This window comes from Phycodurus eques, chromosome 12 (assembly GCF_024500275.1).
Source record: "Phycodurus eques isolate BA_2022a chromosome 12, UOR_Pequ_1.1, whole genome shotgun sequence".
NCBI lineage: Eukaryota > Metazoa > Chordata > Actinopteri > Syngnathiformes > Syngnathidae > Phycodurus > Phycodurus eques.
In genome coordinates, this window is record NC_084536.1 from 8,226,225 (window position 1) to 8,239,352 (window position 13,128).

Consider the following 13,128-nt stretch of genomic DNA (forward strand, 5'->3'; position numbering starts at 1 on the left):
GAGCTCTGTCTCCTTTCTTCTCGTCATTGCAATCATCTCCAAACCAACATCTCACAAGCATCCTATAAACCTTTCCTTTAACTTTAGCCAGTGCTCTTCTGCCACACTTTCTTCCATCCTTTTGATCAATTCTTCCAGTACTTTCTTCTTCACCATTCTTCCACACTCCGCTTTGTTTTGAACAGTTGATCCCAAGTACATAAACTCCTACACCTTATCCACTTCTACTCCTCGTAACCTCACCATTCCTTCAGCCTCCCTTTCATTTACACACTTGTACTCTGTCTTCCTGCACCTGTCCCTTATTCCTCGCCTCTCCAATGCATACCTTCACCTCTCTAGGTTCTCTTCAGCCTGCTCCCTACTCTCACTGAAGATCACAATGTCATCTGGAAACATCTGAGTCCATGGAGACTCCTGGCTGACCTTATCTGTTAATCTGTCAATCACCATAGGAAATAAGAAGGGGCTCAGAGCCGATCCTTGATACAGTTCCACCTCTTCCTTGAAGTCTTCTGTCATTCCACAGGAGCACTTATCTTACTGTTCTCATACGTGTCCTGGATTAGTCGAACATACTTCTCTGCCACAGCAAGTTTCCTGCTCCAGTACCACAGCTCCTCCCTCAGCACCCTTTCAGATGCTTTTTCCAAATCCACAAAGGCTCCTGCTGGCATTCCCAGTACATCTCAATCAGAATTCTCAGACAAATATGACATCTGTGATGCTCCTTCTAGGCATGAAACCATACTGTTGTTCACAAATCTCCACTTCTTGTCTCAACCTGGCCTTTTTTCTCTCTTTCCAAGTTTTCATTTTATGGCTCATTCATTTATTTCCAACGCTGCACATTACACACCCTTGTTCTTAAAAATTCACTCCAGCATACATTTATTTCCAGTCCTCGGGCATCTTGCCATTCTCTAAGATCCTGTTGAACAATCTTGTCCAAAAAAATCCACTGCCCTCTCCCCGAGTAACTTCATCCCAACCTGCTACAAATCTTGCCCAGCTCAATCCCTCTGCCTCGTCAGTCTGTTATATACTCAAACATTCCTTATCCTTATCAGCCGGTTTATCATAAAACTTTTTTTCTCGCAGTACAAGTACAAGACCGGATACCGCAAGCAGGTTGGCCACCACATTGGGGCCCTCAGCATCCAGGATGACCCGCTCCTCATGTTGGCCCTGAACTCGGCCAAGATCGCCAGCGACGCCCTCTACAAGAAGGACTTCAACCAGTCCAAGACCAGATTCCACCTGCCTGTGGACATGCTGGCCTTTGAGCTGGCCAAGAAGAACCAGATACAAGTCAACCACACCAATTACATCACCCGCCTGCACAACTGGACCTGCCTGCCCGACTCCAACGATGTTCGCCAAGCCAGACATGCATACAGCCTGCAGAGTGATGTGAGTAGACATACTGGAATTTAAGATATGATAATCCTGTATTGATGTATTTGTTTTTATTTATTTTTAAAAAATGGTTATCATAACATTAAAACTTTTCAATTCCTCTGACATTTAGGGGTATACATGATGGTTATATTTAATTGCCGTTAGGATTATGAGGTGGTCCTTGGAAAAATATGTCAGGAGTCTATCCAAAACGTTTGAGAACGCCTGGTATAAGAAATAAAGGGTAATCAAAGCGAATACATGCCTTTATTTTCACCTTCTTGTCTTATTCAGGTGGTCTACAAAGAGGAGCTTAAGTCACTTCAAGGTATTGGCTGGGTGCCTATTGGTTCGTTGGATGTGGAGAAGGTTCAGAAAGCCGGTGAGATCCTGAGTGAACAGAAATATCGTCAGCATCCGAGCAACTACAAGTTTAAGGTCACAACTGAGGACATGCCCCTGGTGCTGGCTAAGGCCAACGCCCAAATCATGAACAAGGTATGTTTTAGCAGCACTCAAGGATTACCAAATTATCAATGAATGCCAATCAAACCTTTTGTATTTCAACCCCCAACTATGCAGCAATCCTACACTCAAGCCTGGGACAAGGATAAGACTACCATCCATGTCATGCCTGATGCTATGGACATTGTGCTGGCCAAAGTCAACAAAGTTAACTACAGTGAGGTGTGTTTTTCCAAAACAAGTAGCCTACTGTAACTGTTTATCTTGCTTGAGTCATAGACTACTTACAAAAATGTTGTCAGAAGATTTTCTTGAAGGTTTTCTGCATTTTGTTTTGGCTTACAGAAACAATACAAGCTAGCAAACGAAGAGGCCAAGAAGAAGGGTTACGACTTGGGCAAAGATGCTATTTCGATTCTGGCAGCAAGGGCATCTAGAGACATTGCCAGTGATGTAAGATCATGAGACAGTTTGCTACTTGCGTGGTTGTTGTATACCTGGAAAACATATATGTGGTCTTATTCAATCCTTCTTTAGTACAAATACAAGACTGGATACCGCAAGCAGGTTGGGCACCACATTGGGGCTCTGAGCATCCAGGACGACCCTCTCCTCATGCTGGCACTGAACTCGGCCAAGATCGCCAGTGATGCCCTCTACAAGAAGGACTTCAACCAGTCCAAGACCAAATTTAACCTGCCAGTGGACATGCTGGCTTTCGAGCTGGCCAAGAAGAACCAGATCCAGGTCAACCATACCAATTACATCACCCGTCTGCACCAGTGGACCTGCCTGCCTGACTCCAATGACGTTCGCCAAGCCAGACACGCCTACAACCTGCAGAGTGATGTATGAAAATGAACACAGTTAACCCCCGTTTATTGCAGGAGAAAACGTTCCAGGCCCACCCACGTTAGGTGAAAATCTGCGATACAGAGAGCATAAAAAATTTTTTTTTTTACCCCTCCTACACGCGTTAACTTTAAACTTATTAAGACACACTTCAACTATTTTAAACACACTTCTTAAAGTAGTCCTTAAAGCCTATTCTCACTTTCATGCTTTCAAGAAATAAGAGACTATCATATAACCTCAAAACAAAAAGAAGACTCTATCACTCACACAATTCCCCAAATAAGAGACATAGCGTGCTTGTTTCATACTGTTTATTTGTTACTCCCAGTTAAAGGTTACTGTAAAACGGACATATAAAACAGAAGAGACGTAAACACTGCACTGTACATTTGAACACCAAAATGTTCAACCAAACTATCATTTCCTCAAACGAAAAGTCTGCTATCTTAATGCTATATAATAACATATAATAGTATAGACACGCCAGCGGAAATTAGCATAGATGTTACGGTAATTAAAAACCTTCCAATCAACTTCTACTGTAAACGGAGCAGCAACACAAACCAACAGAGCTTACAGCAATACTCACAGGCATATAGTGCTGCCTGCAGTGTAGTGGCACGAAGTGTTCGAGTATTATAGTGAAGGCATGCAACGCTAAACTCAGTCTTTATACTGTAAACCCTTTAAAGAAACTTGCAATATAGTGGGGGAGGTGGAGGGGGGTGCTGCCGTATAGCAGGGGAACACTATATGTTGATGAAATTACATGTTTGTAAGTCCTCAATGGATGAATCCTTTGTGTTCTGGCCAGAATATTTACAAGGAAGACCTGAAGATGCAGCAGGGTGTCGGCTGGGTGCCTGTCGGTTCGTTGGATGTGGAGAAGGTGAAGAAAGCCGGTGAGATCCTGAGTGAACAGAAGTACCGCCAGCACCCAAGCAACTACAAGTTTAAGGTCACAACCGAGGACATGCCTCTGGTGCTTGCCAAGGCCAACGCTCTGGTCATGAACCAGGTATTCAAACGTGACACAACACTCAAGTAGGACAAATGAGTTCACCGTAGACTTGCCGTTTATAACCTGGTATGTCTGGAATTTAGAAAACATACCACGAAGCCTGGGAAAACGACAAAACCATGATCCACATCATGCCTGACGCTATGGATGTTGTCCTCGCAAAAGCCAACAATGTCAATTACAGCTTGGTAGGTGAACAATTTAGTTGCTGTGACCTTTTTTCTGTTTAATGTGTGTATCTTCACATCTGTTATCTTCTGTATCTTCAGAATCTGTACAAGCAGGCAAATGAAGAGGCCAAGAAGAAGGGCTATGACTTGGGAAAAGATGCCATTTCCATTCTCGCAGCCAAGGCTTCCAGAGACATTGCCAGTGATGTAAGTTGTGAACTTTTGGCTCATGGTACAAATAAAAAAAATAAAAAAAAAATCAGCCAAGCAACTGCTCTTAACTCAAAAAACTACGGTAAATTGGGGCACTTATAAATTAGGGTACAACTGTACTTGCCTGAAATCTGGTTGTTTTAGTCAGGATTATGCTTAAATACAGTATACTGTATTTTCGTCAACTATAATTAAATTGCATATTAAGAACCAACCATCAGTTTGGTAAATTGCTGGTTTATTCCAATAAATGCCCATTGAAAGTTTCTAAATTTGAAAACTCCCAGAATTGTGTAATTCTATGTATATTTTCTTGTAAATAATCATAGACTTATTCCTTTGCCAGTACAAGTACAAGACTGGATACCGCAAGCAGATCGGCCACCACATCGGGGCCCTCAGCATCCACGATGACCCTCTCCTCATGCTGGCCCTGAACTCAGCCAAGATCGCCAGCGACGCCCTCTACAAGAAGGACTTCAACCAGTCCAAGACCAGATTCCACCTGCCAGTGGATATGATAGCCTTTGAGCTGGCCAAGAAGAACCAGATCCAGGTCAACCATTCCAATTACATCACCCGTCTGCACAACTGGACTTGCCTGCCTGACTCCAATGATGTTCGGCAAGCCAGACACGCCTACAACCTGCAGAGTGATGTATGAAAATGAATGCTGATTAATGAAAATGAAGTACATTTGCGTGACAATACTTCACTGAATCCTGCGTGTCCTGGCCAGAATGCTTACAAGGAAGATGTGAAGATGCAGCAGGGTGTTGGCTGGGTGCCTATTGGCTCGTTGGATGTGGAGAAGGTGAAGAAAGCCGGTGAGATCCTGAGTGAACAGAAGTACCGCCAGCACCCGAGCAATTACAAGTTTAAGGCCACAACTGAGGACATGCCTATGGTGCTGGCCAAGGCCAACGCGCAAGTCATGAACCAGGTATTCAAACATTAGAATGACTAAATATTTTACCATAAACTGAATGTAAATACTGTACAGTCCTTCAGAATTTAGACCAAGTATGTCCAAACCTTTTCCACTCAGAGAAAAATGGAAGGAATAGGGGTCCCCACTTCACCTTAGTGTTTATGAAACAAACTAAAACCAATTCACTATGCTGGAGGTCAACGTATGCTGAGCAGTTCGTCAACTCAAGTTTATTTATATAGCCCTTAAACATAAAAGAGTCCCAAGGTTGGTGAGAGAAGAAGACAAGAAGCATCAAAACAGCCCAAAATCTATGTGTCAGGGACATGGTGTGAAGCAGGGCAAGCAACTAATTGGATACTCGATGTGGCAGTTACAAATATTTTAAGAAAAAAACTCATCTCAACTTGGTGTTATCAGTGACAAGTGTTATCAGTGACAAAAGTGACAAAGGTAAAGGTATTATTGGTATACTAATACCAATATTACTTATTGGTATTAGTATGATATCTAAATGCTTTTAATTTAAAAAATGTGATGTCTTGGAACATTCAACTCAAAAATATTTTCATAAAAAATAGTGTGTGACAAATTTTCATTGCATTTTTTTATATTTGAAAATAATTATTTGAAATAAAAAGTGTGATATATTTTAACATTCAAATTTTGTTAAATTTGTATTATTCATTAATTCATTCATCTTCCGTTCCGCTTCACTGGGGGTCGCGGGCGTGCTGGAGCCTATCCCAGGAAACTTCGGGCGAGAGGCGGGGTACACCCTGAACTGGTTGCCAGCCAATCACAGGGCACATATAATCAAACAACCATTCACGCACACATATTTTTATTATACGTTTCATATTTCGTACAGCCTTCAACCTTTTATTTTAGCCTTTTGTGTGTCCTCTTTAACTTTTTTTTTTATATATATAAAAATATGCAGCAGACCAATAAAAACCATGCAGCGGACTGCAAATGGTCCACATGCCGGACTTTAGACACCAATGTTATAGATTGACAAAGTTGGTGTTGTTATGCGTGATTGCAGAAAGCCTACATTGATGCCTGGGAAAATGAGAAGACCAGGATCCACGTCATGCCTGATGCCATGGATATTATTCTTGCAAAAGCCAACAACGTCAACTACAGCTTGGTGAGTAAACAACTGCGCTTTGAGCTCAAATATGTGCTGAACTTGACTATTCTTTACACGTGTTTTGTCCAATTACAGAAACTGTACAAGCAGGCAAATGAAGAGGCCAAGAAGAAAGGTTACGACATGCGTAACGATGCCATTTCCATTCGCGCAGCCAAGGCATCCAGGGACATTGCCAGTGATGTAAGTCATACTAACCCTAACCCTATTTTTCTATATTCTGCCATGTAACCATTAAGACATGTCTTTCCCCCCAAAGTACAAGTACAAGACTGGATACCGCCAGCAGGTGGGCCACCATATCGGGGCCCTCAGCGTCCGAGACGACCCTCTCCTCATGCTGGCGCTGAACTCTGCCAAGATCGCCAGCGACTTCCTCTACAAAAAGGACTTCAACCAGTCGAAGACCAAGTTCAACCTGCCTGTGGACATGCTGGCCTTCGAGCTGGCCAAGAAGAACCAGATTCAGGTCAACCACGCCAACTATATCACCCGCCTACACCAGTGGACCTGCCTGCCCGACTCCAACGACGTTCGCCAAGCCAGGCACGCTTACGACCTGCAGAGTGATGTGAGTGTAGCTACTCCCCTCGCTTTTGTTTTGGTTCACAACCTGAATCCTCCATCGCTGCTCTCCATAGAACGTCTACAAGGCCGAGTTGAAGTGCCTCCAGGGTCTCGGCTGGGCCCCCATCGGCTCACTGGAGGTGGAGAAGGCCAAGAAGGCCGCTGAGATCTTGAGCGAGAGAAAGTACCGCCAGCCTCCCAGCAAAGTTCCCTTCACCAGCCCCGTTAACGCAATGAATTTGGAACTGGCAAAGAATAACGCTTTGACAATGAACAAGGTAGACCTCTTGGGGAAAAACACAAAAAAGAAAGTAATGTCAGAAGTTCAATAAATAATTGTGGTTTGTTCCAGCGTCTCTACATCGACGCGTGGGAGAATGAGAAAACCAAGGTGCACATCAACCCTGATACTCCCGAGATCATCCTCTCTCAGCAGAATGCTATCAACATGAGCAGGGTCAGCATCACGCTTGTACCTGATAACGGTCTTACCTATTTTCCAACAATACTCTGAGCAGTTTACCACATAAAACAGATTCCAGTTGGCCCCTACCTAAATTAGATACTTTTTGTCCTTTTTTCTGAACCTCAATTTGGGATTTTCCTTGCAGAAACATTACAGACAAGGTTATGAGGCCACGATCAAAAAGGGCTATTTTCTGCCAGTAGATGCCATCGCTGTGAAGAGTGCCAAGGCCTCCCGGGATATTGTCAGTGATGTGAGTGAATTCCATTTTACAAACCACTCAGTAGATCAATAAATAGAGTAATCCTGAATAAAATTCCTGCATCCAGTAGCTTGCATTACAAAAAGAAAAGAAAAAAAAGACTAATAATCACCACTGTAAAGAACAGAAGGCTGAAGATTTTAGTTCTTTTTTTTCCTGATTCCGTCAGTACAAGTACAAAACGGGTTACCGGCAACAAGTGGGCCATCACATTGGCGCTCGCAGCATCAACGACGACCCCCTGATCATGCTGGCCCTGAACTCGGCCAAAATCGCCAGTGACGCCCTCTACAAGAAGGACTTCAACAAATCCAAGACCCGATTCCACCTGCCTGTGGACATGCTGAGCCTTGAGCTGGCCAAGAAGTGCCAGATCCAGGTCAACCACGCCAACTACATCACCCGCCTGCACCAGTGGACATGCCTGCCCGACTCCAATGACGTTCGGCAAGCCAGACACGCCTACAACCTGCAGAGTGATGTAAGAGCAGTAGCTGTAATCAAAAACGCTTCCATCTGGCCTGTGTTTCTGACTTGTCAAGTTGGGTTAATGAACCTTTCCCCCCTCAGGCTGTGTATAAAGCTGACTTGGAAGAGATTGTGGGCATAGGATGGGCCCCTGTTGGCTCACTGGACGTACTGAAAGCCAAGCACGCCGGCAAAATTCTCAGTGACCGCCTGTACAGGCATAAGCAAGACACTCTGAAGTACACGACAGACATGACTGCCATGCCCATGGTCCTTGCCAAAGCAAACGCTGAGATCATGAACAAGGTATAACTTTTTCTCCTCCTTGAAAAAAATATTTGTTTCTGTTTTTGAAAGTTTTTTCTTTGCTGTGACGTTTAACTCGTCATTACAGCAAAATTACATCTCAGCTTGGGAGGCCGACAAGGTGAAGAACCACGTCGGTTCTGACCTGCCTGAGATGCTGCTCTCCAGAGCAAATGCTCACAACCTCAGCCAGGTAGAGTTTATTGATTTCTACTGCAGTGATACCCAATCAGTGTGCCATGGCACATCCGGTGTACCATGAGAAATTATTCAATTTCACTTAGTTGGACAAAAAAAAAATATATCGATTGTATACACTCCCAGTCAAAAGTTTTGATCGGGTTTCTTATTAAATTGCATGACAAAATATGTCATGCCCATCTGTCTATGCCAGCGACATAGAGTGACAGAGCAATTAAATGCTCTTCCACTAGACTGCAGAAGGTACATATTTAATTTTGTTCGATACTTCTTTTATCAGACCGAAACCAGGATGAGTATTCCCTCTTGAGTACTCACTGATACCAATACCGAGTACCGATACCACTCGTACTTTTGATACATAAAATTTCTATTAACACAATGACAGATAATTGTGAACAAAGACCTTTCATTCTTTCTGACGCACATGATGACTCAGCAATGTATAAAACCACTGCAGTGTAGTGCCAGCTACTCGCAAGGAGGACTTATTCAATGTCATAATTTTTTGCCTTAAGTATCGGTGACTGGTATCGGCAGTCTTCACGAGTATCCAATACTTTGAAATATGGTATGTAACGGCCCTGATATGATACCTGGTATCAGTACGCGCTCATTCCTATTTAACTGTGTATTTTTTGTGACATTTGTGTTTGGTGGTGCCTTCGAATATGTGCCTTCGAAACACTGTTCTACTGTTCATCAATGGTTGCAAATACTCTTATCGCATAAATGTGTTGTTCCCCCCAGAAAATGTACAAGCAAGCCGTCGAAGACATGTTCCGACAGGGCTACATCATGAAATCAGACGCAGTTTCCGTCGTAGCCGCCAAACACGGAAGAGAGATCATCAGCGATGTATGTAAACATGAATTAGCAATCATACAGTGTCAGTTTGACTGAAGTTTGGATTTCCACCATGTGTTATCACTGTCCTTATACACAGTACAAGTACAAGACCGGATACCGCAAGCAGGTCGGCCACCATATTGGGGCGCTGAGCATCTATGACGATCCTCTGATCATGCTAGCCCTGAACTCGGCGAAGATCGCCAGCGATAACCTGTACAAGAAGGACTTCAACAAATCCAAGACCAGATTCCACTTGCCCGTGGACATGCTGAACTTGGAACTGGCTAAAAAATGCCAGATCCAGGTCAACGACTTCAACTACAGAACTCGCCTACACAACTGGACTTGTTTACCAGACTCAAATGATGTGGTCCAAGCCAGAAAGGTGTACAACCTTCAGAGCGACGTGAGTAATTAGTACAGTGGTAGTAGGTACCCTAACTTACGAGTTTAATTTGGTCCGTGACCACGCTCTTGACTCTATTTACTTGTATGGCCTCTCGTAACGAAGTCAATGTAGCCATTGTACTTCACGAGTTTTACTGAAGAGCGCACTCACATACTGAAAATTGCATCATCCCTCATGCAGGCTGTGTACAAAGCAGACATGGAATGGATCAAGGGATCCGGGTGGGTCCCCATTGGCTCACTGGACGTGGAGAAAGCAAAGAAAGCGTCAGAGATCTTGAGCGAGAAGAGCTATCGTCAGCATCCCAGCAACTTCAAATTCACCGCCAAGACCAGCGACATGCCATATGCCCTGGCTCTGGCCAATGCCCAAATCATGGACAAGGTACAGACTGTGTACACGCTATTCATTATATTTGTATGTTATAAATAAATAAATAACAAACAAACAGTTTAGCAATCCAATTATCTGATGTTTGCAGAAAGCGTATGTCTCTGCGTGGGAGAGCGACAAAATTAATCTCCACATCACGCCTGACACACCTGAGATCATCCTGGCCAAGCAGAATAAGCTCAACACCAGTCTGGTAACGCATTGATGAATACAAGATACTATTATGATGTTTTTCTCACAAAAAGACTTGGATAATGGGCTTTCGGGTGAAATTTTTGGACGAACAGAAACTGGACGACAGTAGTCCCTCGTCTATCATGGGGGGTACATGCCACCACCCAGTGCGATAGACGAAAAGCCGTGAAGTAGCGATTGTATATTTATTTGATTACTTATTTATATTTTATAGCTTTATACATAATACCAATACAAAATATGCTTGCTATGTGCAGGTATTTTAGTTGTCCACTTGGGGTCGCCATTTTCACATTCTAAACTGTAGTATCTTTGACTTTGAATGTGTGTCACTTTAAAAGGCAGGTCCTGGCCTGTTGAGTGACATCACAGTCAACGAACGAGAGTGTAGTATTGGCCGTGATGGCTCAGGAGTTCACTTGAGTGTAGTGACAGTCCATGTGGAAAAAGTTTGACCTTCTCCAAACGTTTGTTGAATGCACATGGCCAAATGATGAATGTTTAAGTACATTTTGTACAACTTGCTGTTCTTTAACAAGAAGCTGAATGAACAGGTGTGTGATCCAGTTTCACTTCTTTTGCCTTTCTGTGGCTCTTCAAGTCTCTCGGTATCTCTGTTGCAACCTACTGATTACACCCAGTGACACTCCGGTGTCCAACTCAATGCCCCGGGGCCAGATGGAGCCCGCCACATCATTTTATATGCCCGACTAAAGCAAATAAAGTGTGTCTTCTTCACGTTTCTTGCTAGATGGCTTTGTTTTCATTTTTCTTCACTTGAACCTCTTTTACAATAATGTATTTTCACCAAACCCCTTCTTAACAAAAATTGGACAATAGTTTAATGCTGAAATATATACGTTTGTATTTGCCTACTACAATTTTCCATGACTTCTAATTATAACTTCCATTTAGTTAGCCTAATAGCATCTTTGCACGTCATTTTTAACTTACTGTTTTCCAATAACCTTCAAGTATGACTAACGCAACTATGCTATTAAGCAAACGATTTGTTGGAAGAAATATACACTACTGCTCAAAAGTTTGGGGTCACTTAGAAAATGTCCTTAATTTAGAAAGAAAGCTTTCAATGAATGTAACATTAAATTGATCAGAAATGCAGTGAAGACACTTTTAATGTGGTTAAAAAACAAAAAAAAACAAAAACAGTGCTTTTCTTTCAAAAATAAGGACATTTTTAAGTGACCACCCAAACTTTTTAATGGAATTGTTTATGTGAAATTGTGTGTTTTCATAGAAAACATGAAATTGTCTGGGTGATCTTTTGAATGGTAGTGTATATTCATAATTGTCCAATTTAGATTCATCTTGAGTTAAACATATGTGACTTAGAGTGTCATCAGCAGGTTGCAACAAAGATAGCGAGAGTCTGGGAGAGTCACAGAAAGGCATAGAAGTGGACACCCTTGGAAATGAACAAAGCAGACCACCATATTGTGAATTTTGTTGTTAATATCCTTGTTCTAGAACAGCAAGTTGTGCAAAAGTACTGAAACATCAAACAGTTTCACATTCAAAAGTTTAAATTAAGTTCACCTGTAAAGGATAAAGTGCATTTTAGGTTCACCCTGAAGTGACATTTCACCTTGAAAGGCCAATATCCCTAACTTCTTTTGAGTACTGTACAACAGCCTTAAAACATCATTTACTCCCAATAGAGCCATTATCGTGAAGGCTACATGGAAAACCTCAAAAATGGCTACTTCCTCCCCAAAGATGCCATTTCGGTTTTAGCTGCCAAGGCCTCTCGCGACATCATCAGTGACGTAAGTTCGTAGCTCCACTTTCAGATGTGAGTTTGTTCACTTCTGACAGGAGGATGATCAATAATCCCCTTTGCAATTTCAGTACAAGTACAAAACCGGCTTCCGCAAGCAGTGCGGCCACCACGTCGGGGCCCGGAGCGTCAACGACGACCCTCTGATCATGCTGGCCGCCCACGCCGCCAGGATCTCCAGCGACAACATCTACAAGAAAGACTTTGAAAAAACCAAGACCAAGTTCAACCTGCCCGTCGACATGCTGACCATCGAGCTGGCCAAGAAGTGCCAGCAGCAAGTCAACGACTTCAACTACCGCACTCACTTGCACCAGTGGACCTGCCTGCCTGACTCCAACGATGTGGTCCAAGCCAGGAAGGTCTACGATCTCCAGAGTAATGTAAGTTTGTAGAACTCTGCTGTTCTACATTTTGGACCTGTCTGTATACTGTAAAAACCTATAAACAAGCAATCACTTACAAATCCTTGGTATAGCAAGAGCGCAAATGATGAACCAAAAATCCTCGGTATCGTAAGAGCGCAAATGATGAACCGAGACGCAGCACTGAAATATCGCGTTACTTTACCTTGTCAAAAATGAAATGATGCCATGTTTTTAGGACTGATACTTTAAGAGTGATTGTGCCTTTCTCAATCCCCAAAGCGTGTGTGGAAGATGGAAAGAAATGGTCACAAGCTCTCAGGCTTCAGCAAATTTTCTGCCTTTCCACTGAGACAAATTGTGAACTATCCAAACAATAACTCGGTCTGCTTTTCAACATCTATGTTTTGTGACAAAAATCTTTCTGAAATGATGAACAAGGCTACAAAGCAACTGCGATTGAATCATTTTATTTTTGTTTAAAAATGCTCAATAGCTGAGCTGTCGTGTCAAATTGTATTTGATCAAGACTGGAGGTGTTATTTTATTTTTTACTATCTACCACTATCATTATTCTTTCGCAGTTCCATGTTTTATCATCTATGATTCCACTGCTTTTACCGACTTTAGGTTC

The 13,128-nt window shown here is 42.7% G+C and overlaps 1 protein-coding gene across 14 annotated transcripts in view; it reads left to right on the forward strand.

Annotated features, from left to right (window-relative positions):
* Nucleotides 1-13,128, forward strand: part of neb (nebulin) — a 96,951-nt gene that overhangs the window by 32,147 nt on the left and 51,676 nt on the right. For all 14 annotated transcript variants that reach the window (XM_061691308.1, XM_061691298.1, XM_061691301.1 and 11 more), the window contains exons 46-70: nt 1,102-1,413; nt 1,696-1,899; nt 1,984-2,088; nt 2,212-2,319; nt 2,404-2,715; nt 3,536-3,739; nt 3,826-3,930; nt 4,012-4,119; nt 4,472-4,783; nt 4,865-5,068; nt 6,105-6,209; nt 6,288-6,395; nt 6,472-6,783; nt 6,854-7,057; nt 7,132-7,236; nt 7,391-7,498; nt 7,677-7,988; nt 8,078-8,281; nt 8,370-8,474; nt 9,233-9,340; nt 9,429-9,740; nt 9,924-10,127; nt 10,225-10,329; nt 12,011-12,118; nt 12,201-12,512. In XM_061691308.1, the coding sequence (XP_061547292.1) occupies nt 1,102-1,413; nt 1,696-1,899; nt 1,984-2,088; nt 2,212-2,319; nt 2,404-2,715; nt 3,536-3,739; nt 3,826-3,930; nt 4,012-4,119; nt 4,472-4,783; nt 4,865-5,068; nt 6,105-6,209; nt 6,288-6,395; nt 6,472-6,783; nt 6,854-7,057; nt 7,132-7,236; nt 7,391-7,498; nt 7,677-7,988; nt 8,078-8,281; nt 8,370-8,474; nt 9,233-9,340; nt 9,429-9,740; nt 9,924-10,127; nt 10,225-10,329; nt 12,011-12,118; nt 12,201-12,512 (4,686 nt within the window). The remainder of the gene's footprint in view (nt 1-1,101; nt 1,414-1,695; nt 1,900-1,983; nt 2,089-2,211; nt 2,320-2,403; nt 2,716-3,535; nt 3,740-3,825; nt 3,931-4,011; nt 4,120-4,471; nt 4,784-4,864; nt 5,069-6,104; nt 6,210-6,287; nt 6,396-6,471; nt 6,784-6,853; nt 7,058-7,131; nt 7,237-7,390; nt 7,499-7,676; nt 7,989-8,077; nt 8,282-8,369; nt 8,475-9,232; nt 9,341-9,428; nt 9,741-9,923; nt 10,128-10,224; nt 10,330-12,010; nt 12,119-12,200; nt 12,513-13,128) is intronic.